Source organism: Salvia miltiorrhiza, chromosome 1, assembly GCF_028751815.1.
Source record: "Salvia miltiorrhiza cultivar Shanhuang (shh) chromosome 1, IMPLAD_Smil_shh, whole genome shotgun sequence".
NCBI classification, from domain to species: Eukaryota; Viridiplantae; Streptophyta; class Magnoliopsida; order Lamiales; family Lamiaceae; genus Salvia; species Salvia miltiorrhiza.
In genome coordinates, this window is record NC_080387.1 from 40,457,868 (window position 1) to 40,485,367 (window position 27,500).

The 27,500-nt window shown below is 37.3% G+C and overlaps 3 protein-coding genes across 10 annotated transcripts; 1 reads left to right on the top strand and 2 right to left on the bottom strand.

Moving 5' to 3' along the window:
* Window positions 1–1,576: 1,576 nt before the first annotated feature.
* Window positions 1,577–6,141, bottom strand: LOC131015493 (uncharacterized). Of its 3 annotated transcripts, XM_057943911.1 has the most exons (7): window positions 5,911–6,141; window positions 5,778–5,814; window positions 5,018–5,241; window positions 4,792–4,831; window positions 4,334–4,608; window positions 2,694–3,361; window positions 1,577–1,861 (listed from the first exon to the last, which is right to left on the bottom strand). In XM_057943911.1, exons 1-6 carry the CDS (start codon window positions 5,953–5,955, stop codon window positions 2,711–2,713), a joined length of 1,272 nt encoding a protein of 423 aa, XP_057799894.1. In that variant the 5' UTR covers window positions 5,956–6,141; the 3' UTR covers window positions 1,577–1,861; window positions 2,694–2,710. The 3 variants fall into 3 exon arrangements, with proteins under 3 accessions (XP_057799894.1, XP_057799902.1, XP_057799892.1); XM_057943919.1 differs by lacking the exon at window positions 1,577–1,861 and having other exon boundaries at window positions 2,515–3,361; window positions 4,366–4,608; XM_057943909.1 differs by lacking the exon at window positions 1,577–1,861 and having other exon boundaries at window positions 2,515–3,361.
* Window positions 6,142–12,418: 6,277 nt separating this feature from the next.
* On the top strand, window positions 12,419–13,974 carry LOC131015520 (gibberellin 20 oxidase 1-like). Its single transcript, XM_057943929.1, has 3 exons — window positions 12,419–13,070; window positions 13,187–13,514; window positions 13,604–13,974. Exons 1-3 carry the CDS (start codon window positions 12,583–12,585, stop codon window positions 13,856–13,858), a joined length of 1,071 nt encoding a protein of 356 aa, XP_057799912.1. The 5' UTR covers window positions 12,419–12,582; the 3' UTR covers window positions 13,859–13,974.
* On the bottom strand, window positions 13,975–19,386 carry LOC131015532 (ferredoxin C 2, chloroplastic). 6 transcript variants are annotated; one of them, XM_057943975.1, is made up of 7 exons: window positions 19,265–19,386; window positions 18,699–18,959; window positions 18,546–18,609; window positions 17,809–17,897; window positions 15,846–15,914; window positions 14,298–14,342; window positions 13,975–14,119 (listed from the first exon to the last, which is right to left on the bottom strand). In XM_057943975.1, exons 2-7 carry the CDS (start codon window positions 18,936–18,938, stop codon window positions 14,075–14,077), a joined length of 552 nt encoding a protein of 183 aa, XP_057799958.1. In that variant the 5' UTR covers window positions 18,939–18,959; window positions 19,265–19,386; the 3' UTR covers window positions 13,975–14,074. The 6 variants fall into 6 exon arrangements, with proteins under 6 accessions (XP_057799958.1, XP_057799941.1, XP_057799949.1 ...); XM_057943958.1 differs by having other exon boundaries at window positions 18,699–18,962; XM_057943966.1 differs by having other exon boundaries at window positions 18,699–18,962; window positions 19,073–19,342.
* Window positions 19,387–27,500: the final 8,114 nt, after the last annotated feature.

Below are 27,500 nucleotides of genomic sequence, written 5' to 3' on the forward strand. Positions count from 1 at the left end.
AAGTGAAAAATATATTTTTTTTCTCTTTTTTCCATCAAAATAAACGCACTTTAGAAAATGTTTCCTTACTAGGCAAACAAAATCATCTAACAAAGTGTAAAAAGAAAATTCCCTCAAAAAAAAAGTATAGATTTTCACGTTTCCTTACTAGGCAAACAAAATCATCTAACAAAGTATAAAAAGAAAATTCCCTCAAAAAAAAGTATAGAAAGAAAATCTAGATCCCCAAAGAACACAACCCAAGTTAAAACTTTTAGGACGAAAATTCAATGAAAAAAAAGATACTAGAATGGAAAAAGGAGTTTCTATGGAAAATCATACAAAATAAAATTGACAATGGGCCGTCAGGGTATGGTCACGCCATGGCCATCTTTAAATTTATTCATTCATTCAAAAAAAATCGTCATCTTGAAATTTACTTGTTCATCCATTAAAAAAACAAGGAAATGCGTGCATGTTTGAGAATTTGACACCCGTTGCTGGCGTTTTCTCAATTCCAATGTTCTTAATCTTCATAAACATATTGGGTTGGGATTATTATATGTATGGTTTGTGTGTATTCAAGGTAGGTTGATAATCTTTCCAACCTGTCTAGTTTCTGTTTTGAGTTAGATCTTCATCGTATAAATCTATGTCCGCTATGTGTCACTCATCTTTCAAGGTTGAAAAATAAATTAGTACTATTTTATTTGATCACTTTTAATTTTATTTTATTTTTATAAATTAACAATATTAAATAAAGAAAATTAAAATTCACGTCATAAGAGACTCAAAACCAAAACCTTTTTGTGTGGCCTACACCACCATAGCCAACACATCAGACTATTTGTATAGCCGTTTTGATATTAAAGTAATGATATTCAGGAATTTTGTCCAAAACTCTCTCTGTCTCTCTCTCCTATAATCTTCTTTCATTTCTAGATCTAAATCCTCATTTTGCAGTACCAATTAGACATTAGTGACGAGATGGTGGGTACATATGCGGGTATGCAGATACCCAGTAGAGACCGAATATGAAATTGATAAACGTGATGTGGGAAGAAGAATTCAAATTTATCATGAAAAAAATATTAAGTGGAATCTGGTTTGAGTGATAATTCTTCCATTTATCTTACATTACAATCAATCAATTCAAATATAAGATTAATAATTTAAATAGTCCTATTATACTCTATTCTAACAATCTTATCTTATCATATTCGCCAAATTAAACACATCCTTAAAGTACATGCAGATGGACCTTCACCATCTGCTAATCTTCAGTTATCATTTTTATCCCTTTCGCGACTAACCGATAGCTTGAAAGAAGCTAAGGTTGATTTTTTTAAGGGTAATTTTATTCACACCTCCATTTTACTTAATATAGCCTCTAATTTAAAATAATAATAAAAATAAATATAAATGTACTATTATATCCTTATAAGTTATAACCCCTAATTTCTTATAAATTATAATGAATTAAACTCAAAAAATATGAAAGATGTGTATAGCCCCTCTGCTAATCACTAAAATTTGCAAAATATATATTTGATGTGAGAAGGATCTTCATCTTCAAGAACCTTCATCTTCTTCACTCGTCACCAGACATGAAAATGCTTCACCCATCCCCCAAATTCCAACCATTTCTATCAAATATTAATTTAACTCAACATCCAAAATTATCTATAAAACTTACGAGAATCGCATCAATGTCTCTGAAGTTGTCGACTGCCTCATACGACAACGCGTAGGTGAGAAGAACATTTAAGATCATTTTCTATGCTATTCGTATGCCTCGGCAACACCAGCCAAAGCCAAGCAGGTGGAAGCATTATCCGGCAACTTGTTAATAAAAAGAGCTTCGTATTCCATCTTCTTCACACTTCAAATTAAAAAAAAATGCAGATAATAGTGGTTAACGGAGGGGCTATATAGATCAATCATTTTTTTAGAGTTTAATTTGTTACAAAAAAATTAGAGATTTTAAGGGTATAATAGTACAATCATAATTATTTTTATTATTTTTTTAAATAAGGGGTTATAGTGAGAAAATTGGGGGTTATGTTTAAAATTACCCTTTTTTTAATTACAAAAATAAATAAAAAACTGTATGGTTAAATCAGATAACAAAATATAATTCAATTGATATGATACTTTCTTCTGATCAATAAGTTGAAAGTTCAAGTCATTACGAAAAACCATTATCAATCCTCATTTACGAAAGGAGAAGGGAGCCAGTTCCACCCGTCCCATCACCAAAACCTTTATCTCTTCCCAAAACTGTTGGGTTTTTGCTGGTAAATACTTCTTGTAGAAGAGAACACAATAAAGAGAAGAAAAAAAAATTAATCCCTCAGAACAGAAAATGACCATGTTTTGATGTGGAAAAAGTATTTTTCATCCTCGTTGTAAAAATATACAAAAATTTCGATCAAATGTCAATTATAAAAATTCGTTGAAGGATCAATTTAATTTAAATTAATTTTATAGATTTTTTGAAGATCAATACAATACAATACAATACTTTCAGAGGAGGAATCAATACAATACTTTCCGACCTTAACGATGTATGAAATATCTCAATGTCTGTAATTCAGGAATAACACAATGCAAGGTTTCACTACTCTGTAAGATCATCTTCAACTAAGCCATGAAGAAAAATTATTATATACTCATAATTATTAGTGAAGTATTGTACAGAGCAGCAGATATACCTGTCCAAAACTTGAATTTATACGCGGCGAACCCATTGATCTAGCCGAAGCTGCTTCAGAGGAGGACCGAGGTCTGGTTTATTCTTCTGAGGGCAAGACCATTTTCCTGTACATGCCACTATATTCTGGGACTGGAAGTTAGAAATCTCAGATAAAACCTTTCTGACTATGTTGCAATCCTTCTCAATATTCATCATAGGTTCTACTTTAATTCTGAGCCTTGCCACATTCTCGGCATTTTCTTGACGACTCCTTTTTCTTACAGAAATGAAGCCATCTTCTTGCAGTTCAGTCTCCTCGTTTTCTTTCCCTGCGCTTCTTCTGTCGGCCTGACTTCCCCGACAATCTCCTTTGGGTACAATCCTATCAATTTTTTGAGGTGATACGATTTTATTGATATCTTTGTTTCCTAGGCCATCTTTGACACAACAAGTTCCTTTAATCGGCCTATAAACTGATTTCCCATCCTGACTGCGTAGATTTTTCTCCATACTTAATGATATTGAATTTCTGCTAAAAAATGTTCCATGCAACTTTGCATCATCATCATACGACTTTTCAAGAGATTTGTAGTTACTGTATCCTGCTTTTTGTCCAGACAGCATTGCTTCAGAAACCTTATCGGAACTAGATAGACTCGTTATAACATCATCATCATCATAGTCATCCTGTTAACAATTTAAAAATAACACAAAAGTTGGACTCGACAAGCTCAATGGCAACAATCTTAAAAGCCACTCAGACAAATTATGCTAGTATTCATATTAAAAGATACATATTACTCTCCTAGGAATAAATTGATGTTAGCGCCAATGGCTGCACCTTATCAAATCTATTTTGTATAAGAGGAATGATTCCCCTTATACTGGTTCAAAGTTTTCTATGACTTTATTGAAGTACAAACACATTGAGATTAACACAAGCAGCAAGGTTCAGTTGGTATTTCAACATAAGTAAAAACTTAGATACTTAATGATTGACATCTGATAAAAATGAAAACCTAACACGCAAATTGCAAAGAAAAGTAATTATAGAGTGGCAAGAAAATGCCGCTTAATCAATTTCTAGATTGTCAAGGTTGTTGTCGTACTCTTTCCTTGTTAAAGAGTAAAAATCACTTTATAGGCCAAGTAGCTAAGCTAAACCACTTTATACTTTCTAGTTTTTCCTTGTCAAAGAGTGAACTAAAACCAATCACTAAACTTATTACCATTGAGGAAGTCATTAGTCAGCAACACTCTTGCAGGCAGAGATGTTGTGATCAACTTGTTGGAACAGGAAAAGTGAAGCCTATATGGAGTTATAGGATAATGTTAAAAGACTTAAGACTACATCAAAAGGCCAAGCAAGAATGAGGGATGGAGCTTCACAATTCTAATTAGTTTGAGTCTTAACTGTCATTTGCTATGTTATGATCCCAGTAGAGTCCAACATTGCTAAAGCATGACACAGTATGTGGGATTTTAGACCACTTGGATCTCCTATCCCTTAACGCCAGTTCTTAGGAATGAATTCTACCCAGAGGGTTGTAACTATTACTCGATGTCTTGCTGAAGAAAATATAATTTTGATCTTGCTGGAAGAATACACATAAACAACCAACAGACATACTAAGGAAACATGGAGGGAGAAACATATACATTGCACACGGATTGATGGTCTAGTTTGCTACCATTTACTATATTGGGGCCTTTCACCACTGCATCCGAGGTATTCTTTAGTGGGCACAACTCTGATTTTTCACCACTGCTAGAGGCCATTGGATCCTTTATATTCTGACAGGCGCTCTTTTCTACAGCACCTAACTTGCCATCTTTGCTCTCTTCACAAACAGAAATTGCAAAATCAAGTGCAGTATCCAGCAGCGGTGACTCATAGACATAACTTGAGAACCAATTCCGAATGTCCGGAGGCTCTGATGGCACCAAAGACAATGTAATTATGTATTTATCGAAGTTGATATTATTTTTTCTTGATCATAGGAAATGAAAATGTCCATAACCATTCCTTTCAATCCCTTCCTTATCAGAAAAAGGATTCAAATCATGGAGCACTAAAAAGATTGAGTCTTACACAAATACCTAAAGCCTTTTCATACCTTCAGGAAGGGAGAGGGACGAATCTGACAATCCTGAAACCTATATAAAGAGTTCATTACAATATGTAAGCCACAAGACAAGAGGCAGTGGCCATTAAGCCATTCTATTATTTATTCTGTTTATCTTCATTTTTAATGTGGATATTTCAAAAATGTCAACTGAAACCTAGCAAGTTTGAAAACATGAGAAAGTTTTATTTTTGTGGCAAGACAGACTTTCACTCACCATGGCAGCAGATACATTTGACTCAATCCCATGAGATGGTTTCACCTGCCCAGCACAAGCATCATCATACTTGCCTATAGGACAACTATTCCCCGATTTTCGGGTGCTATCTTCCTTGACACAACGGTCTCCAGCCCCATCAGAATCTTGAAAACAATCCAAGTCATCCAACTCCGGGGACTCATACACGTAGCTTGGGAACCAGTTTCTGATATCAGGAGGTTCTATAAACAAAGACATAACATATTATGACCTAGAACAACATTTCAAATAAATTAGGGTTAATGATCAAATCCATACCTTTTATGAATGATATCACAACCTTTCGTGATTGTATCAATTTTATCCCAATCTTTGAAACTTAACAATTACTATATCACAACTTTTGTATATTGTAGTATCAATTTTATCATCTGAATTTTACTTCAACATTCGAGTCGAGACATGACATGTTGGAGGACGATCTATTATTTTGCTTTGAAAAATAAGTTGCATACGAGCATATTAATATTTCATTTTAAATTTTACATCTTTTAGAAACAATTATATCAAAAACGATCGACAAAATTCATATAAGTTGAAAAGATTATGATAGAATTGATAAATTGCAAATATTGGGATATAATTGATAAAGGTATAGATTCATTAACACAACAATTTCTTTTTGAAAAAAACATGGTGGAAACCTTCTCTGATGCATTTCAACAAACACATTGAGGGCTCGAATACCCAAACGTCAAAAAATGACAATCTTACTAACCTGGAGGAAGTGAAAGTGAATCAAGAAGATCCAAAGCCTGCCAAAAAGATAAAAGGATAATCGACAAAGATTCTGTAAGTGAGAACATTTAGCTTCTAACAACACGAGGAATTTGATACATTGTTTCATTTACCTCAGAATCGGAGGCGTGAAGCTCCAAATGCGAAGATTTTGGCATATTTTTCCCTTAACAGACATGAACTCAGACTGCATCACCATAAGGTTATAGATTAGCATACGATAATAAAATGGCGCCATAATTTTTTAGTTTTAGAATTCAAGCTTCCCGGGTTTTCAGCCCCAAATTTGAAAACGAGAAAGCTATATTGCCTCCCTCTTATTCTACTCATTCAACAATGTTTCCATATCAAGTACTCCTACTACTGTTTTGTGGCCCGTCTAATTTCATGAAATATCACTCGAAAAATTATTAAAAAAAATTAACCAGTATATTTCTAATTTTATTTGTAACAAACATATACACTTATATATTTATATATAAATGACATTTCAACATCGACTTACATAATAGTTAATCTATACAACTTTTGGAGATACTATAAAGATGGAGTATATATTTTTGTTAAAATAATTACCATTTTCTAATTTTTCACATCTAAAGTATTTTTATATAAGTATTTGATTTAAAAAACAGAGAAGGGAAATAATTAGTATAAAAATTTAATATTGAATCAAGATACATTTCACAATTTTTTGAAAAAAAAATAAAATCTTATTGTACTAATTTTTAGAAGCAAAGTAATGAAATCGAAAATAAAATAACGATAAATTTTTCATATAATTAAGCGAACACATTGTTTTCTTATAGGGTTCAGGTTATTTTCAGGTCAACCATCTCGGGTGTCGAGCTATTCGGACTATAATTTTATTGGATTGAAAATTTTCAGCCATGACCCACTCATATTGTTGATCTAATCGAGCTAGCTCACACGTTTGGGGCTGGATTGACATTCCTACTCCCACTCGTCTCAAATATAATTAAAAAGTGATTTTATTTTTCATTTTAGTCTCAAACATGATATCATTACTTACTATTTACTAAAAATCGTTTGGATTTATTAAATATAATTGTACACTAATTTAATACAGTATAATAAATACAAAAAATTACAAATTAAAGAAAAAATCGTATAGACATGTCTATTAATATTCAAACTCGTTTTAAAAAAATAAGTTTAGTATTAATTATTGTCACAAATTGATGTAGTAATACCTTTTATAATTACTTAACATAAAATATTTAAGTAATTAAATATAGATTATCACAATAATTAATTATTTGTCACAACATATTTCGAACATTGCAACTCCTAATTACTAAGTTTCCCTTTACATTGTGCAATTGAGACAATAGAGTAGGAGGATTCAAATATAACTTTGCTATTAATTACTTTTGTTAGGCACTCTTAACTTTTAATTTTTATATAATTTCATATTATAAAATGTATAATATATTTATTCATGTATTCCATGTGTTTCAATTATTTTTATTTGCTAAAATTTATAGCATTTGATGCCAATAAATTGTATATAGGCTGAATTTCTAGAAATACACATTTCTAAATTATTATAATAGCTCTAAATAAATTATCAAATGAATACATTGAGCATTAATTATTACTCCCTTTGTCCATCAATTCATATCCTAATTTATCATTTTGGTCCTTCCACCAATTTATGTCCTACCCATTTTCAGTAACTATTTCTCTAACAAATAAATCATTTTTTTAAAAGTTGTGCCCCTTCTCCACTTAACAAATAAATAATACTCCCTCCGTCCGCCAAAAGTATGGCACAATTACTATATTTGGCGTCCGCAAAAAGTATTCCACTTTCCTTTTTAAGCCATGGTCCCACCATCCACCTTTATATTTTATCCTTACAAACACTCTTTATTTACAAAAAACCCACCCCAAAATCAATCTCCACCACACATCTCAAAAAGTGGTGGGACCATTTCTCCACTACATCAACATCATCACAAATTTTATTAATCTCCGTGCCCGGCCAAAGTGCCATACTTTTGGCGGACGGAGGGAGTATATCTTTTCTTAGAGCATTGACAACCTTACACGATAGCAGCTTACTCGTGTAAGCTTGCTATCGTGTCAGCGTTGCAGACGAGAGTTACACGAGGGCTACACGTTCTATCGTGTAGCCCATTTTGAGGATAGTGTAAGGCGCGTGTGATGCTGATGCACGCGCCTATTAAAAAAAATCGAATTTGACCGTTGCTGCCTCGTTTTCCGTGAATTTTGACCGTTCATTTTTTTTTTCTCTTCTTTTTCTTCTATTTATTCTTCTTCTTCTTCCTCATTTTTTCCCTACACCCTCACTTCTTCTTCTTCATCCTTACTTCTTTCTTTCTTCCTCTCTCTACACCCCATGGATCCACACAACCCAAATTACTAAGACCTAAATTGGTGCCCAGATCTATCCGACGAATATCATCCCGATTTATCGGGGTGTAACTTGGGGGATGCTCCTCAGTCCTGCGAGGAGATGCCTTCGGCAGCTCATAGTGCCGCCAAACCGAAGAAAGGCAGCCGGAGGAAAGAAGTCGCCCACAAGATCGGGTATGACAGGCAGGTGCCTGTGGCGGAGGAGGAGGGGGCGGAGGATGACGGAAGAAAGATTGTCCGTCATACCTACACCCCTGAGGAGACGGACATCATCGTCCAAATTTGGATGGAGGAGACAAACGACGCCATCCGTGGGATAAATCAAAAGGGGTACGATTACTGGAAGAGGATCGTCGCCCGTGTCAACCCCATCATCGGCGCCAACCTCAAGCACCGCCAGATTCAAGGGCACTGGACCCGAGTTGCCCAAGAGGTGCGGTTGTGGGAGAGTATTTGGGTGGAGGCGCGCAGCAAGTGGTCGTCCGGCCATTCTGACGATATGCTCTGGGACAAGGCCCAAACTCTTTTCAAAAGTCGGAGCGCAAATAACGCCTCCTTCAACTACTGGAATGCGTGGAGAATTCTCCGGAACAACCACAAGTTCAAGTCGATGTACCTCGAGGGAGACGTGCATTCCTCCAAGAGGACAAAGACGACAGAGGAGGGCGCCTTCACCACCTCGGCGTCGGGCGAGGAGATCTCGTCTGCCTGGCCGATTGGGAAGGCGGCGGCGAAAGCGAAAGGGAAGGGGAAGGCGGCGGCAAGCTCCGAGCAGAACTTGAAAAAAATCACAGCCGAATATGCCAAAAGGAACGAGCTCAAGGAGAGGGAGCTCGACATGCAACTCCTCAGTCTGGATACATCGCATATGAGCAATGCACAGAGGATGGCCCACGAGCACATGGTCCAAGAAATGCTCAAGCGTCGTGGTCTTATCTAAACTAGGAGTTTAATTTATGTAATTTAAATTATGTTTTTAATTTATTTTTTTATGTAATTTTTAGGTTTTTTTATTTTAATGAAATTTTAATTATTAGTAAAATGTGTTATTTAAATTTGAGCAATTAAATTTAAGTAAAAAGCATAAAAATCAAAACTAATGCTATCATGTAAGCTATCATGTAACCCCACTGCAGCATCTTTACACCATGTGGTCCCCCCATCATAAAGTAGGCTATCATGTAAGCTATCACGTAACCCCATTGCGGATGCTCTTAATTAAAACTTGTGTCCTCTTTCCCTATGACACGAATCAATGGACGGATAAAGTATTTGATATGTAAATTGATGATGTCAATAACCATTCGTTAGATACTATAATAAAACAAATGTACACACACACACATATATATATATATATAATAATTGATCATGTGAATTGAGATTAACGAACAAGTTAATATTGAATTTTGGAGAGGATGAAATTTTATTGCATTATAATTGATTTGTTTATAGATTTTATTAACTGTATTTGTTATATATATTTTTTTCATAGATCTTAGATCTAAACCATAGATATAACGATTTTGGTGATTCAAGGAACCAACACCTAATCTACAAAGCGATAAATATAGACTATACCTAGTGTGAGTGATCGGAGAAGGCAAAGTAAACAATCGGAAAACTCAGAACGGGAGAAAAGTAGCTGTTGTATTCGAAAATAAGAGATAGCGTAGTTACAATGTACGAGCTCAGGTTCTATTTATAGACTACATAGGAGGGAAAAATGGTAAAATCAGTGCTAAGGCGTGCACTTGGCGTGATAGAGGGGCATGTCGGTAAATTTGCCTTCACGCGGGAAATCTCCCGCGTCTCTAGCGATTCCGCTGATGAAGACGGCTCCTCTGGTGAGAGCTACTTCTCTGGCGAAGATGACTTCTCTGGCGAGGGGACTTCTCTGGCGAGGGTGACTTCTCTAGTGCATAAGATGCCTTTAGTGAGTAAGATCCCTCTGGCGAGGATGATTTCCTCTGACGAGTGCGCTTCCTCTGCCATACTTATTCCGCTGGTGGAGTCGATTCCTCTGATTTGCATCATTTCCCTACTCTGCACATATCACTCCTCATCAGATTTTATGGTCTATAAATCATCTTATTTCGTAGGATAAGGTATATTCTCAATTTATTCAACCCCCATATGAGAATTTATATTTAAAATAAAAATAGAAAACCATTATCAACCCTTGGATTATGAAGATTTGCGGTGGATGCATCATCTTGATGTATGGTGCACCACCGAGGTTCGAATTTAGGAGGGAGTCAAATTTATTTCTTCCAAGTACAGTTAATTGTATGGTGAATATAATAACTTTACACGCAGTATAGTTTTCAATTCTCAGTTCGAATTTTAAATTGTGGTTTTCACTATATAGAAAGAGAGAGGGAGAAAGATGGTCTAATGAGGATGGCTAAATATGATGAGAAAAATGCGAATGAATCTATAACATCAAATATACAAATTCTATGACTGATATTTTTTAGAATTAATCGTGTGAATTGAGAATAGCTAATAAGTCAATATAAATCTACGAATAAATCAATATAATGCACGAATAATCATTCTCACATGAGTTTAAATTTTGAAAAAGACGAAAATTTCACCATATTAACTAAATACGACTACCCATATTTTACATTAATTTATTCACATTAACTTCTTAATTTGTTGCTCTCACGAAAAATAATCGATTGTATCCCAACTTTAAAACTAATATGCTCATGGAAGATAGGCGGCGCATACCGCCATCATGCAGCTGTATTCCAAGTCGTGACAGCTCCCCTTATAGTTATCACCGATTTAGTCGAGAACAATTGGCTACTTTTTCGCAAAATGAAACAAGAACTAAGTAATTAACAACAATATTTCATCAATACTTTGTATCTTGTATTTACCGCGCGTTTGTATTGATATCATTGATGCCGATTGCTATTCTCTATAAACAAGAGAACATATAGACCTTTTAATATTTAATAATACTCCCTCCGTTCATAACAAAATAAGTTATTTCTATCATTTTAAAATGTTTATAAAAATTAGTTTTTTTTCTTAATTTTTGAAAATTTTCTATGACAAGGTGGCTCTTTTCTTGACTCACAATACAATTGATTATCATTACTAACATTATTTTTTAAGTGAGATCATTTCTCCACTCACAATACATTAACCATTTTTATTAAAACCCGTCGTGTTTTCAACGAACTCCTCTACAACCCACCGCCTCCTTCTTCGATTTCTGGCGAACTCCGCCATAAATCGCCACCATAGCTTCCACATCTATCGACCCCTCAATTTTCTATCAAAATTTCATTATCCACCGGACCACCTTATCAAAACCACAATATATCTTCGAATCATTACGTGAGAACTCGTCGGTAGTTGCCGCCGCCACCGTCGCCGCTGCGCATTAGACACCATTGTCTACCTCCACGCCTCAGTGTACGCGCAGCTCAGAAGAAGGAAATCACGTGAAGAATAAACAAAATCAGACCATATTATCCTTAGTATAAAATTCTTAAGTTAAAAGAATAAAAAATAAAGGGGGAATATTAGCCATAGGATCAAGGAGATGGATGGATGAGATTGAGTTCTATATACTATCTAAGGGAAGATGTTCTATATGATCTCTTCCCTATACATATAAACTTCTTCTAAAGTACAAACTACAAACCATTTGCACTTAACCTATAAAGTATTTGCACTTTTGGTCCTAAGTTTGAATCTCAAATGGAGCACAATTATCTGGCAATTTATTATCACAAAAGTGCAGTTCATTTATACATTAAGTGCAAGAGAGAGAGAAAGATTCCGTCAAGAATGCAAAATGTGTTGAGAATTGAGAATGTGTCTGAATTCTCTAGAACAAGTCAATAATTTTTACGAACAAGTATTTTGGTATGACTTCGAATCTTAGAGGGGGGGGGGGGAATTTTTTACCATATTAAATATATATGCTTGTTCATCAATTTTATTAATTTATTCGAAAATTTTATTGATTTATTCATTATTCTCAATTTTTTATAGGGTGTGGTTCTTTTGAAAATGCTAAATGTGCGTGGTTCTATTATTCTCAATTCTCACATATTTAATTTTATTGATCTTCTCTATTCATAAGCCTATTAAGATTCTACTTTAGCCACACAAAAAAACAACAAATTATACAAATAGTCCAAAAAAAAATTTGACTCAAGAGTAAGGCCGCCCTCGAATCCCGTGTGAGCACTTTTAGATTCTATATTTCAATAAATCCAGCCGCTATGGATAAATTATGAATCCGCATTGTACTATAGTTGTACAGTAGGGATGAGTTCTACCTGATCCTGTTCCCCTCTCTATATATAAGATACACAAGAGAATAAATCAAAATAATTAATTAGTTATCATCAATGGCAACACATGTTGACGAAGAACACCACGTAGAATCACTCTCTTCATCCGATCAGAAGCTACAAGTGAAAGACTTTGTGTGGTCGGCCGAGGAATGGCCGAAACTGAAGCACGATGTCTTCGACGACGAACAAGACATCCCTGTGATAAGACTTAGCCGGGAAGGCGAAGAAGACTACGGCGGCCTCTGCCGGAAAATGGTGGCAGCTGCTCAGAAATGGGGATTCTTCAAGCTGGTAGATCATGGCGTGGCTGCCGAGATTATAAATGATATCACCGTCTGCTTGAACAGATTTTACGATCTCCCGATGGAGCAGAAGCTCAAGGGAGCTCGAACGGGAAGCTTGCCTTTGGGTTATTCGGCATCCAACGTCGATTATGGAAACAATTTGCCGTGGGCGGAGATCTTGCAGTTGCTTCACTCGCCGCAGCAGGTGCTGGAGTTTGCCACCAGGGTTTATGGCGATCACTCGCACCATCACTTTAGGTATGTCTCTATATTTGGATATTTGTGGTTGGTGTGTGAAGTAATGATCATACTCCACATTCATCCTCTATCCTATTTTTGATGTCTTACTTTTGTCACCCACTTTTAATGAACAGCAATGCAATGATGAAGTATTTGAATGCAATGGAAGAAGTTGGAATACGTATATTGGAGATGCTAGCTACTGGTTTAGGGCTTGGTAGTGACTTCTTCAGTCGACACTTGAGGGAGCAAGAGAACAGTATGATCCGAGTTAATCGATACCCACCGTGCCCTCTCCCCGGCCGATGCTTGGGTCTCGGCAGCCATTCCGACCCTCACACTCTAACCATATTGCTCCAAGATCAAGTAGGTGGCCTACAAGTTTGCGACCATCACAATCGCTGGTTTGGAGTCCGCCCCCTTCCTAACTCCTTTGTTGTTAATATAGGCGACACACTTGAGGTACGTCGTCGTGTTTATATGCAGCAAACAAGCATGAATATCTATGTTTAGGTCATGTATATAATGAGATTGATTTTGTTGATGTACAGGCTTGGAGTAATGGAAGGTTAAAGAGTGTAGTTCACAGAGCTGTTGTGAATGAGGAAAGGCATCGTCTCTCACTTGCATATTTCATCAGCCCTGCTGCTGATACTCCAATAGAGAGCCCTTTGCAGCTCATGAATGCACAGCCTAAGCCAAGAAACTATAAAACATTTACATGGGCTGATTTCAGGAACGAGCTTCTCAAGCAAAGGAGAGTTGTCGGAAAAACTGCGCTTCATAGATATCTTATCGATTCTTAAATGTGTTGATAATAATTGAGATCAATGGAATCAAATTAACGAGTCACGCTCTTGTTTTTTATCCTTGTAAAAGGTGATTTGAGATCAATGGAATGAAATTAAGTCTATTTACTGTATTCATGAAATTCAGATTATATTTCAAAAAACATATAGAGTATATAATTAATACACAGCTACATTATTTTTCTCTAGACAAATCCTCGTGGTCATTGCAGCTTACTCATCTCCCATGGCCAATTCTAATGCATAGTCATCTCTCTCCTGCAGGATTAGAAATTTGGCACCACCATTACAAGCAACTATATAAAGTAGTTAAAAATCGTATTATCCAACTTCTATTATTTCAATTAGAGGTGGGAATTTCTCATATGGTATTTTTTGTTTTACTTATTTCCAAATCTGAATATATTCAGAAACATATATTGCAAATAAGACTTACAATAGGACCTCGAGCAAAATATCTGCCAAACTGTAGCCAATACACCTGCAGTCACATAGTTTATTAGTCATAGCTCCACACAATGACAAGTTATATTAATGGTAGCAACCACCTCTAGTCTGGAAATGTAGAAAAATGCTTCTTCACATATATAATAATGTGTTTTTATGATAATACATCTTTATATATAATGCTTCTTTAATCATAAGTTTTTATACTCCATATTGTAACGATTCTTTTTTATGACAATTGTAGATCATACAAAATCAATAGTCCAGATTGATAGTTGGTTCTTACACTAGGACAAAAATTTATAGGATCCACTTCCTATGTATATAAAGTAGACAATAGCTTTTCAAACATAAGAAACCCAGTAGGAAAGCCTAAAAGGAGAAGACCCGAACTAAAATAAAAGTTATAACTACAAGTACTCGTCTTCCAAGTTATACTTATCTTAACCTATGAAGCATGGGGACGGCAGTTTGCTGGACGTACGCGTCCCGGGGACGTCCCGGGGACGATACGCGAAAAATACGCGTAAAATACGTCCCCGGGGACGTATTTTTAACTCCCGGTTTTTTAATTAATTTTTAAATAAAAAATACGTCTAAAATACGTTGACCAGACGGTCAAATACGTATTTGAAGCAAAAAATACGTTTTAGTCAAAATTTTAGAACTTCTAAATTGTAAAACCCTAATTCGCGCCTCCCACGTTCGCACTCTCCTCTCTGACCCTAATTCGCACTCTCCTCTCTGACCCACCCTGCGCCACCCCGCCGCTCGCCGTCGCGCCTCCCTGCGCCAGCCCGGCGCTCGCCGTCGCGCCTCCCTGCGCCAGCCCGCCGTCGCGCCGCCCTGCGCCCCGCTGCTGTAAAGGTATTGCTCTGACCCTAATTCGCACTCTCCTCTCTTTTATTTGGCTTGGCTGAATTCGGGCAGTGGGTATTTCAAATTGGCAGTGGGTTTGGCTTTGGGTTTTGTTGGATTGAAGTTTAATTTCGAATTGGGCAGTGGGTATTTCAAATTGACAGTGGGTTTATTGTTTTTTGAAGTTTGGGCAGTTGGTTTATTGAGTTGGGCAGTGGATTTATTGTTTTTTATTTGAATTGAAGTTTGATTTATGTTTTTTATATGAATTGGCAGCCATGAAGATTTGAGGGAAGAGGAAGAGGAGGAGGAGGAGAAAGACGATGATGAGTGATCTGGGCTACTAACATTTTATTGTGTTTATGAAGTATTATCTGTTAAGAAGACTGTTTTATTTCATTATTTGCTATTTGGAACTTTGTTATGATGAATTAGTAGCGTTTTACTTATATTCTTGGTGAATTATGAATTTATAATATATATAAAATATATTTTAAATAAAAAAACTAAAACGTATTTTTGACGTATCGTATCTTGATTTTTGGAAAAATGACGTATTTACGTCCCCGTACCGTATCGTATCCGTATTACGTATCCGTCCCCATGCTTCTTAGATCTTAACGAATAAAGGCGCAACTAATATGCAAAAATAAGTTTTTAGATGCATATAGTATACTACCTCATCCTCATCTTGTGTTTCAACCTCCAGGTCAGACGATGGGAAGCCAACACACAGAAGTGCATACCCCTACATCCATCATAAAGGAAATAAAATATGCAATGAGATGTCAACAGTAAAAAAATATATATGGAAGAATTAGAAATGATGTTGAAAGCAATTTCAATTTAACTTCTGATAGAAGCATGAAAGATATAATCCAATCACATAAAGACAATCAAATGAGACGGCGGCCATTTCAACAACTTTATTTGCACACTTGGGTATAGCAATATGCCACTAGAACTCTACATAATTCCTTCTCTATCAATTGTTGATTTAGTTGATATAAAACTATTTTCTCAGTATACTCAGAGCTCATCTTGAGCTCAAAAAATAGATTCTCATCACATTAATGATAAAACAGATCGAAGAAATAGCAAGGAATTGATGGGAGCAATGCCAGTTTATAATCATGACAATAGGTAGCATGTATCAAAAGGCCAAATATAGCTCAAATGGTGGAAATACTTCTTTCACCCATTCAAAAATCCTTGAAAAAGAAACCAAGTCGACTAATTTCCAACAGACATATTTCTTCATCCAAACATATTAGGTATCATAACTTTGCTATAAGATATAGTGTACAAGAATAAAAAAACTAGGTTACATAATTTTTATAAGCATAGACAGTCAAAACCAATCAATAAACTTACTAAACCCAGCACTATCAGTTCCAGGAGACATGATCAAGCTCTATAAACAATGCTCAAGGTGAGGATGGCTGTTTTAGAACTTTCATAAAGACAGACTTTTTGGGTTGTAACACAATGGTTCATGAGTTAGATAGGTTTTATTCACAGACTGATTGAGAATTTCTATAACTTCTCATCCATTATTAACCCAGTAGATCCCCAAAATGCAATCACAATCAAATTCTCTCACAACTATGAAGGTTCGTGTTGAATATAGTAGCTCAATGTTAACAGCAAATACATTTTGTTGGTTCAAAAAACAGAAATGTGATGAAGAAAACTTGAACTAAAACCTCCAGTTCCTTAAAGATAAGGTTACACTGAGAAAAAAAGAGAAGTTTCCAACCAGGAATTAAAAATTATTTCCTCATGCAAAAAAGTTTCCTTATGCAATTTATTTTAAAGGATAAATCAGACATCCACAAAATTCATATTTCGAGCATAATCATCCCAATCACGATTTCTTTTCACCAATGATTTGTCCTCAGGCCCCTTAACTTGAATCAATAGTTAACTTAAACGAATAAAAGTAAGAAAACCCAGGACCAACTCAAGAGGTCCTAAATGCTTTGCTCTCTTGTAGTATCCATTCAAACTAAGGCTTGAAGAGCAAACAGTTCCTTCTGCTGGATGGGATTGTTACTTTCTGTCACATTCTTCCCCATTAGACACTTGTCACAATTACCAAAATTAGCTGCACACCAAATAAATACTTGAAAGCTTGATACCCAGTCTTTCTTTTTGCTGAACAATTATCTTATAGTCCTTTTTTATTGAATTCAAAATTATCCTGAAATTCCGTCCTAGTTTCAGAAGTCACTATCAAAGGATACTCAAATTTGTAATGCTAGAGCACTCATCATACGTTGGCAGTTTACCGAAAGTTTTTCTGTCCAGAACTACTGGTTATTATCACAGAACAAAACTTCCCTAGCAAACATTCACATGGAGTGTGATGCTTGAATGATTGTCAAGTTAGCAAAAGCCCGGGAAGCAAAACTTGGTGAAAAGGACAAAATATCATAGTCTTATGACATGAGGTAACTCTGCAGCCAGAAACATGGACTGCATCAATTGACAAGAAGTATTTGCTTGATATTTACATACAGTTCACCTTGGTATAACCTATTAAACCGTTATTGATGACAATAATGAGCACCAAATATTATCACAGCTTAAGGATAAAACAGATGTTATGCCATTTCTCTGTCAAGTTATATGCAACATACCTGAGATTTTAATTCAGCAGATATCCCTAGTGCTTCTGGCTGTTTGAGTTCTCCAGACTTTATACGGACAGCACAGCTGGTACAGCAGCCTGCAGGAAAGAGAGTTAACAAGAAAAAAGCTTCCTGCTTCATTTCTTTAGACTCAAATTCATACGTAGCTCATAGTGTATAAATTTATTGTGATTGACAAGTTCTTCTATTCACACTATCTGAATGTATTTACACTAATGACCCCTTCACTTTGAGCATGATAAAGTAGCACCGAATAGAGTTGAGAAGTTTATGCCTTTTTCCCCTGGAAGCATTTTGAATGGATCAAGCCTCATCATAAAATGCTGGAAAGTATCAATTAAAGGTCAAATGATTTCAAAAGATGTACATGAACATATGGTATCGAAATTCGGCCAGCCCGTCTTACAGAAAAGTACAGGTACGCAGGAACAAGTAAGCAACATAAGATGATAAACACTTCAAAAGTCATAAACATCTTACACAACAAGCAAGAGCTTAAAATAGTTTAGCCAGCATAGGAATGCCACTCCAATCTCGTCTCTAATTCAGAATAAATTCATTTGAGAATAATGGCTGGCTCTAATCTTTAGATCAAAATACCAAACTCGGTAGTTGCTTTCCAAAATGTTAATCAAGTTGTGTAAGGTATTTTGCCCAAAATTTATATACATAATATAATCTATGAACATGCAATTTCCAAAATCTAGTAATGAACAGATCAGTACCATGCCTGCAAGCAAAAGGTAGCTTTATATCCTGATCCTCTGCAGTGTGCAAGATATATTGGTCCTATAAATAATCATTTCATTAGCTTGCAGGAAAAAAGAAATAATGTAATTGATCACTGCGCAAGACAAGCAATGCGCCAAAGATACTACCTCAGGGACATAAAATTCGTGGACGACGCCGCGCTGACGGTCGTGTACGGTGACTTTGTGCGATGGAACCGAAGAGGGGCGTGCGCCCCCGTTAACAGAGGCTGTTGATTGGAGCTCTGACACAGTTTTACATCGGTATTTTGGTATGCTGATGTTGTTTCTGGAAAATGACAGTTTAGGAGGAGCTGGTTTTCTGTTAATCAGCATACAGGCATTACAACATGGAGTTTGAAGGTCCATCACTACTCTCTCTCTCTTCCTCTGCTGCAACCACAAGAATTTACGGTACTCAGTAATTGAAGGATGCAAAACTCTTTAAAATACAAATACAAATTCAAATTCAAATGCAACCGCTAGGGAAAAGAAATTCAGACCCGACAATCGTTATTATGAAAATTGGATTTGATAATTGAAACTATATTAGAATGAGTTCTCTAATCAACGTTAGCACGAGTGAGAAAATGCAGATGATAAAGTATAGTTGCATCTGACAAATCAAAATGCAAGAGCTGCAATTGGCTCGAAGCAAATCCAGATGGGCGAGTGTGTGTGTGAGAAAGAGATACCTGCAAAAAGATATAGTTAGAAGCAGGTTTGGATTCTTGATGGATAGAATGGAAAGGTGGAGAATCAAGAAGTAGAGGGGCAAGCTCAATTTACTTTTCAATGGATAATACAAGGGTTAATTAATCAAAAAATACCTCCAATTCTGAGTTTACACACAAACTTTAAATTGTGACACGATAATTACTAAATTTTTAATTCTATCTAATTTTGCTACTAATTCATATTCCAACCAAATACCAAGCTATATATGGCGTGCCAATTTTAACGTGGCGTTTTTATTTTTACGTGACAACTAATTGATAAAATAAATTTTTTATTTAATTTCTTATCAATAAAAAAGAACACAAAGCAAATAATTCAAATTGTCAATAATTTAATATATCAAATTAAATAATACTCCCTCCGTCCCTAAAATAACTTCCTCTTTTTCCATTTTGGGACGTCCCCCAAATAACTTCCTCTTTCTTTCTTTCTATTTTTGGACACCTACCCCACCACTAATAATACTTTATTTATTCTTACTTTTCACTTTTCACCACTCCCAAGACTAATTATAATACTTTTCACAACTTCCAATAATAATTATATCACTTTTTCTCTACTATCAATACACTTTACAACTTTTCATTAAAACTCGTGCCGTCTCCAAAGAGGAAGCTATTTCAGGGACGGAGGGAGTAGTATTTTTTTAGTTGAATTAATAATTGAATAAATTCAATAATAGTAAGGGGATTCTTCGAATTTAGGTGTGTCAGCCAAAGAACATTTTAATTATCAATAACTTAATATATAAAAAATTTATTTAGCTAATTAATAAAGTTTATTAAATTTTCATTATCTAAAGATTAATTTTTTTTATAAACTTTATATATTTATACTATTTGAATAACTTCTATTTTATATATTGGAGTAATCAGTTGTGTAATAGTGAACTAGAAAAAAATTGATTTAAACTTGGTAATTAAAAAAAAATACTATTATTTAATTTGATATATTAAGCTATTGAGAATTTGAGTTATTTGCTTTGTGTTCTTTTTTTTTTCTTCTTATTAATAAGAAATTAACAATAAACATGTCACGTCAAATATTGACACGTCATATTAGCTTGATATATTTGACCGAAATTTGGATTAGTAGCAAAATCCGATAAAATCTAAAGTTTAGTAATTATGGGCAATTAACCCATAATATAAATAGAGGTTTTAAATTTGGTTTGGAAGGAGGTACGGTTGGCCCCACCCCCATGCAATGTATAACGTATTTAATTATTATTATACAATATTCAAATTAAGGACAATGCAATCCAATTTTTTTAAAAAAAATTACTAAAATTTATATTTTTAAGATGGATGCAAAATATTGACTTCCATTGTTCAATATGTTGAAATAGAAATTTTATTAAAAGGAAAATAGAAAAAACAAAAACAAGTGAAAGCACCCGCGAGAAGCCACGAGAAACCGAAAAACAAACAAGACTAAGAGAACATTTTTAGAGGATCATCCTCATCAAAACAATCTTCGTCGTCAAGCATATCTCCCCATCTTTTAGAAACCACGGTCGACATAGCACGAGCAGCGTCAGAAGAAGAAGAGTCTATCACAAAATTTTGCATAAGCGCGCCTTCAGAATGAGCATGTTGCACTTTTTTCAAGAACTCCATTGGCGACGAAGAGTCAAGAACGGCTCCCTGCAAAACAGCACCAGCGACACGACCAGTTGCTTGTTTTTCCGAGGACATACCATTCTTGATTATACGCCGGAGCCGGTTCTTGATAGAGGAATCAGAAACCTTCCCCTTCTTGGAAGCCCCTTTCGGACGCCCACGACCGCGAATTATGGGGGGATCCTCCATTGTCGCCTTTCCTGGCGTCACAGTCAAAGCCATGTCTGTATTACTACAATGCATAGTGACAATATCAACATGTGTATCTGACACTATAGTAGTTTCCACCGGATGTCGGGTAGTGTCATTCATCACCGGAACAATCTCCATACCAACAGACTTGTCCGCCCTGTTATCACCAACCGAGTGTTCAGAGACAACCTCATTATCCAACTGAACCTCAGCATCCAACGACTCCAGAGCAGCAAAGGGGTTGTGAAGGTCCACCTGCGCAGCCTCAGATCCAAGATTAAGGGAACCAACGACTTCCTCCCTTGTTGAATCCGGGAAGGTGTCCATCTCGTCATCCCCAAGAGCAGAGTCACGATTCGAGGGGGTTAGGATTCCACCCTTCTCATAAACAACCATCTGAAGAGAAGCCTCAGAGCAGGCCTGTTTACGATCCACTTGTTTCCATTTGGAGCGATGTTGCTGAACAGGGGCTGGGTCAGTACCTTTGCCAGCTGGTTGATCCTCAGTATCATTCATCCCCTCTTTAGATCTCCTGCAAGAGGTAGTAGCATGGCCAACAACACAGCAAGAGTGACAATAATATGGGAGGTCTTCATATCCGAATTCGAGAACAAAAACCCGATCCCCACATTTGACATCAAAAAAATCAGGCACAGCCTTGGAGACATCCATCTCAACCAAAATACGCGCAAAATGACCCACAGAAGCATGAGCAGATAAACCATCAATAACAATTGGTGCCCCTACGTGTCTAGCAATACCAGAAAGCACCTCCGGATGCCAATACTCGTGAGGTAAATTAAAAACACGAATCCAAACTTGTGCTTTAGTGGATGAATCCTTGTATGGATCAAAATTTGGGACCCAAGTATGCAAATGCAAGATGCCCGGACGTAATTTCCATGTATTTTTAGCGAAAGCCAGCGCCATATCTTCCGCAGAGGAGAATTTCAGGGTGAAGTAACCTTTACCCAGAGGAATAATTTCCCAAGATAAATCCGGCTTCCATATCTGCTGTAACTCGACATGCAAATCAGCAGCAAAACGAGGACGATCCCCCTTGCGTAGGATAATCCGGCCATGCAGGGCATGAGAGAATGATCGCACTTGTCGTTGATGGAACCCTTCCGAAATGATAAGACAGGGTTTATCGTTCACCAAAGAAGGCTGTAGAACCGTGAAGTCATAGGCAGGAACATCAGCTTGCCGACTTCCCTTCGTCTGTTTGAGAGTATCCGCAAAAGATCGACTGGATTGCTGTGCTTTAGATTGACCCTTCCCGACGAACTGTTCTAGTGGCGGCATAGCCGAGGTCGGCCCCCCAAGCCGAAGAGGAGACGACGTCTCCGCCTGAGAAGGCGGTGGAGTTTTCTGTGTAGCCAACTGCGGAGAATCAGAATCCGTCTCCTTCTGATCAGATGGTGAGTAGGCGTCCACCGGAGAGACGACGCTGGCCGTAGGAGAAGGCCGAGAACCAGGCAAAACGGGACAAGAGACGTAGTTATTTGAGACCTGCGGGAACGGTGGGAGGGAAGCCATAATAGCCCCGTCCCCAAGAAAGGACGCAGAGAGGAGAAAGCCGGAGGCTAGACGGCAGCTCGCGCCGCCGCGTGGACAGCCCGGAGAAGAAAGGCGCGCATCCTAGGGATCTGTTTTCTTGAAAGAGAAACAGCCCAGATCTGGATCGGGCAGATCTTAAGGGTGCGGCTGTAGAGCTGCTGCGGTGTGGCGGGCGACGGCGTGCCGTTGTCTGGAGGCTGCTGACGGGAGTGCCAAGATCATCAAGTCGCCGGAGACACGCCGTCGCCGTGCTGGTGTGGCCGGCGTGCGGGAGGCGGCTGCGAGCTTGCGGCTGCTGGGCTGCGGCTGGGATGGTGGGAGGCTGAGCACGGGGGCAACCGGGAAGCGGCGCCCGGCTGGGATGGTGGGAGGGATCTGAGGGGCCGAACGGCGGCAGCTGAGGGGCCGAACGCCGTGTGGCGGTGGGGACGGTCCGGACGCCGGCAGATGGGAAACGGAGGGCGTAAAGGTCAAGCCCGTGGGCTGCGCATGCTCTCTCAAAGTGGTATGACTATCTTACAAGTTGGCTCTTTCGTTTTTGTTCCATCCTTAAATAAATACTATTAATTTCTCTTTTTGATTAGTATATCTCGCACAATTCACCCACAGCAAAAATAGAATCCTTATTCTAGCCAGACGCACTAAATCAATTTTTTAAAATTCGTGTCATTCTTAAATGAATATTCATTTTAAGCACGAATGAATTATAAATATTTCTATAGACTATAGTATATAATAACAATATTATTAACTTGATGAGTATAATATTAGGTTTAATAGGTATTGTATAATATTATAATATTAGATTTAATAGGTATTGTATAATAATAATTAAATACGTTTGAAGATCGAAGTCATGGCATCTCTAACTTTTTTTTTAAACTATGCATATTGTGGGAGCAGTTGTACATGCATGGCGTGGAATTATGCACATGTTGTATTTACAGATTTACACATGTATAAATCGTATATATTTGTGCTTATGGGTCATTCTATCATTTATACACTGAATACTTTTACGTTTCCAAAGTCACAAGTCATTCTCAAAGTACAACATTTATCTCATAGGCCGGTGCGAATTCTTAAATTAAATCTTCTATTTATAGTTGAGCAAAAAAAATTAAAAAATTTATCTTGCTAATATCGCTAAAAATGAAAGATAAGATGAAATAGATGAGTTTTAAAAAAGAGAAAAATGCCATCTGGTTTGATGCTGACAAGAGGCTTGTATTTATTGAAATATGTATAAAACTAGTCGTGTATTTGCTGAAATGTGTAGAGCTAATTTCACAAGAGAAGCACTGGGCTTCAACATACAAAGACAACCTGGGCCTCAGCCCACATAGAAAAGCGCTGGAATGTAAATAAATAAATGGGAAAATTGCACCTAAATACACAAACTTTGTCGAAAATCCATATTTGACGCGAAGTTAGGATTTTACATTTTAATACACCAATTTAAGAAGTTGTTCAATTTTGACACAATTTTGAATTCCGGCGACCGGGATATTGACGTGGCAGCCGGAATCGCCACGTCATCGCCACGTCACACACACACACACACACACACACACACTCCACCCTCTCTCTCTCACACCCCACTCTCTCTCTCTCCACACGTCAGCTTCCCCCCACCCTCGAGAAGGTGGCCGAATATGGATTTTCGCGTCAACTTCTTAAATTGGTGTATTAAAATGTAAAATCCTAACTTCGCGTCAAATATGGATTTTCGACAAAGTTTGTGTATTTAGGTGCAATTTTCCCTAAATAAATCAAACATTTGCAACTAGGAAGGATTGATCCCATGTCAAGCAAATTTAGGAGAGGGCTCTTTAGTGCTGCATTACATTAAAAAATTTTAGTAATTTAATGGATTATATATTTTAGGGCCTCAATTTTTTTTTTCGGTCCTGTGCAGTCGACCACCTCACGCAAGGCGTATGAACAAAAACATAAATTTCATGAACAAAAATACAAAAGTAAACAATAAATATGAAAGCATGATCACAACCAAACGAATTGTAGTGATTTTGTATTACTAGGTTTGTGTTTTGCGGATTTTGCAGCATCGATTACTCCTTAGAGCACCTCCAGCGCTCGTGTCGAGCGCTGGAACGACCCGCGTCGAGGAGGGGAGCGGCGCACTGGAGACGTGGCCTGATGCGAGGCCATGTCGAAGCTGCGATCCGGGGCGAGCGGCGGTGGTGTATGGCGCGTCCTTCGGACGCGCCCAATTAAATATAAAAAAAATTGAAAATCATTTTTTTTAAATGACCGTTTGAATTTTTTTTAAATCGACCGTTGCATGAAACGGCTATTTTGTTATTTTATTTTTTATTTTATTTTTTTTCCTTTTTTCCCTTCTATAAATACCACTCTTCCACAATATCAAATTCACCACTTTCTCAACTACAATTCTCTCTTTAAATGGATCGTGAATTCGATGAATACCTCGAGCAACAAGGCGGTTCGAAGCTCCATTTTCACAAGCCTCCAATGTCTTGGAACGGGAAATCTTCCCACGCCGGCGGCGAACGCCAACGTCCAAGAAGAGCCGAAGGCGGTGAAGCCGAAAGCCAAGGGCACCCGAGCTGCATATTCTAGCTAGGAGTCCGAGCTCGTGGCAATCTTGTGGGCGGAGGCAACCCACAATCCTATTTTGGGGACCTCCCAAAAGTTGCTCAAGCGTCGAGGGCTTATTTAAATTATTTAAATATTTTTTATTTTATTTTATTATCGTATTTTAATTATGTTTTTAATTTTATTTTAATTATTGTAATGTTTAATTTTATTTTCAATGAAATTGAGAATTTTAAAATAAAAGTGTATAAATATAAATTTTATGGAAATGGAGATCTAAGACACCCTTTAAGACACGATGCACTGGAGAGGGGTGTGTCTTAGGTGGGGACCACCATCTAAGACACCCCCTAAGACACACCCCACTGGAGATGCTCTTAGAGCAACTCCAATGCTTGTGTCTTAGAGGAGTGTCTTAGGAGTGAGCCCCACCTAAGACACACCCATTTCCAATGCATTGTGTCTTAGGTGGGTGCTTAAATCCTCATTTCCACAAAATTCATATTTCTACACTTTTATTTTAAAATTTCTAATTTCATTAAAAATAAAATTAAACATTATAATAATTAAAATAAAATTAAAAACATAATTAAAATACGATAATAATATAAAAATTAACATAATTTCCTAATTTAAATAAGCCCTCGACGCTTGAGCACTTCTTGGACTAGGTGGTTGTGCAAGGCCAATTGTGCATCCATCATACTCGTCGTGTCCTTGTTCAAGAGCTTCATATCCATCTCCTCCCATTTCATCTCGGCTTGCATTTTTTTGACCTCGGCGATTTCCCCCGTTTTGAGAGCATGCTCCCTCATGCTTTCGGCAAGACCCTTCTCCCTTCTTCGCCTTGCCCTTGTCTCGCTTTGCCGCTTTTTGGCCTTGGGGTCTCGCTGTGACACTCGGCTCCGAAGAAGTAGTGGTTGCTCAACCATCGGAGCCCTTTGACTTTTTTGCGGAGTGAACATCCCCGGCTTGCGACGTGAATCTTTGGCATTCACGAAGCACTTTCCAAGCTTTGACGTAGGAGAATTGTTTCTTGAAATTCGCCTCGAACATCGTTTGGGCTTGTTGGAAGATTTGATCGTCGCTCATACCACTCCCCCAATTATCCTTGCAAGTGTTGTAGAAGCCCTCGAAGAATTTTGTCTCCTTTTGGACACGGGCGAAGTGGGACTTGAGATGATCCGGCTTTCGCGGCGGCGCTCCCGACGTATTGAGCGCGTTGAACTTCTCGGCGATTGCTCCCCAATATTGGAGCAACTTTTGGGAGGTCCCCAAAATAGGATTGTGGGTTGCCTCCGCCCACAATATTGCCACGAGCTCGGACTCCTCGCTAGAATATGCAACGCGGGTGCCCTTGGCTTTCGGCTTCACCTCCTCCGGCTCTTCTTGAACGTTGGCGTTCGCCGCCGGCGTGGGAACATTTTCCGTAGCCAAGACATTGGAGGCTTGTGAAAATGGAGCAAATCCCATCATTGGAAGCCTCGATCCGCCTTGTTGCTCGAGGTATTCATCGAATTCACGATCCATCTTTGGAAATGTAGAAGAGAGAATTGTTGTTGGGAGAGAATTGTAGTTGAAGATATTGGTGAATTTGAAAGAGTGGAAGAGTGGTATTTATAGAAGGGGAAAATAAATAAATAAATAAATAAATAAATAAATAAAAGAAATTAAAAATAGCCGTTCAAATCAACGGTCGAATTTAAAAAAAGAAAAATAACCAACGGTCGAATTTTTAAAAAAATTAACGATTTTTGATTTTTTTTTTAAATTGGGCGCGTCCGAAGGACGCGCCATACTCCTTCAATCCTCGCCCCGGGTCCAACCTTCGACCTCGCCTCGCACCTGGCCGGGTCTCCAGCGCACGCCCCTCTCCTTCGGCGTGGATCGACGCGTCCTTCGACCTCCGCGCTGGAGGTGCTCTTAAAGCTAAAGATTTGTGTTGAAAATGGAAAGTGAATCAAAACTGCCGAAAGACGTTTAAACTTCAATACATTATCCAATAATATTTACCCTCTATTTCGATAAATAATTTCTATTTACATTAAACCTTGACGATCCAATCTTGGTTCAACTTTTGCTTAAGTATATATAGAGTATGTTGATGATATGTTGTTAGCAATAATATACAATTTATATTAGGAATTAATATGGAAGGCATGCAATAATAACACTTAGCTAGGTTTAACACGGTTTAGAGTAAACTTCTTCTACATATAGATCTGATCCAATCAAATGA

Excerpts from the sequence above, each read along its gene's own strand:
- LOC131015493 (XM_057943911.1), bottom strand. The coding sequence starts at position 5,955 with ATGCCAAAATCTTCGCATTTGGAGCTTCACGCCTCCGATTCTGAG. Across the intron at positions 5,242-5,777 it reads TTCACTTTCACTTCCTCCAG|AACCTCCTGATATCAGAAAC; the intron begins GTTAGTAAGATT and ends CTTTGTTTATAG. Across the intron at positions 4,609-4,791 it reads GTCCCTCTCCCTTCCTGAAG|AGCCTCCGGACATTCGGAAT; the intron begins GTATGAAAAGGC and ends TGGTGCCATCAG.
- LOC131015520 (XM_057943929.1), top strand. The coding sequence starts at position 12,583 with ATGGCAACACATGTTGACGAAGAACACCACGTAGAATCACTCTCTTCA. Across the intron at positions 13,071-13,186 it reads CACTCGCACCATCACTTTAG|CAATGCAATGATGAAGTATT; the intron begins GTATGTCTCTAT and ends TTTAATGAACAG. Across the intron at positions 13,515-13,603 it reads ATATAGGCGACACACTTGAG|GCTTGGAGTAATGGAAGGTT; the intron begins GTACGTCGTCGT and ends GTTGATGTACAG.
- LOC131015532 (XM_057943949.1), bottom strand. The coding sequence starts at position 18,938 with ATGGACCTTCAAACTCCATGTTGTAATGCCTGTATGCTGATTAACAGA. Across the intron at positions 18,610-18,698 it reads ACGAATTTTATGTCCCTGAG|GACCAATATATCTTGCACAC; the intron begins GTAGTATCTTTG and ends GATTATTTATAG. Across the intron at positions 15,915-17,808 it reads CTGCTGAATTAAAATCTCAG|GGGTATGCACTTCTGTGTGT; the intron begins GTATGTTGCATA and ends TGATGGATGTAG.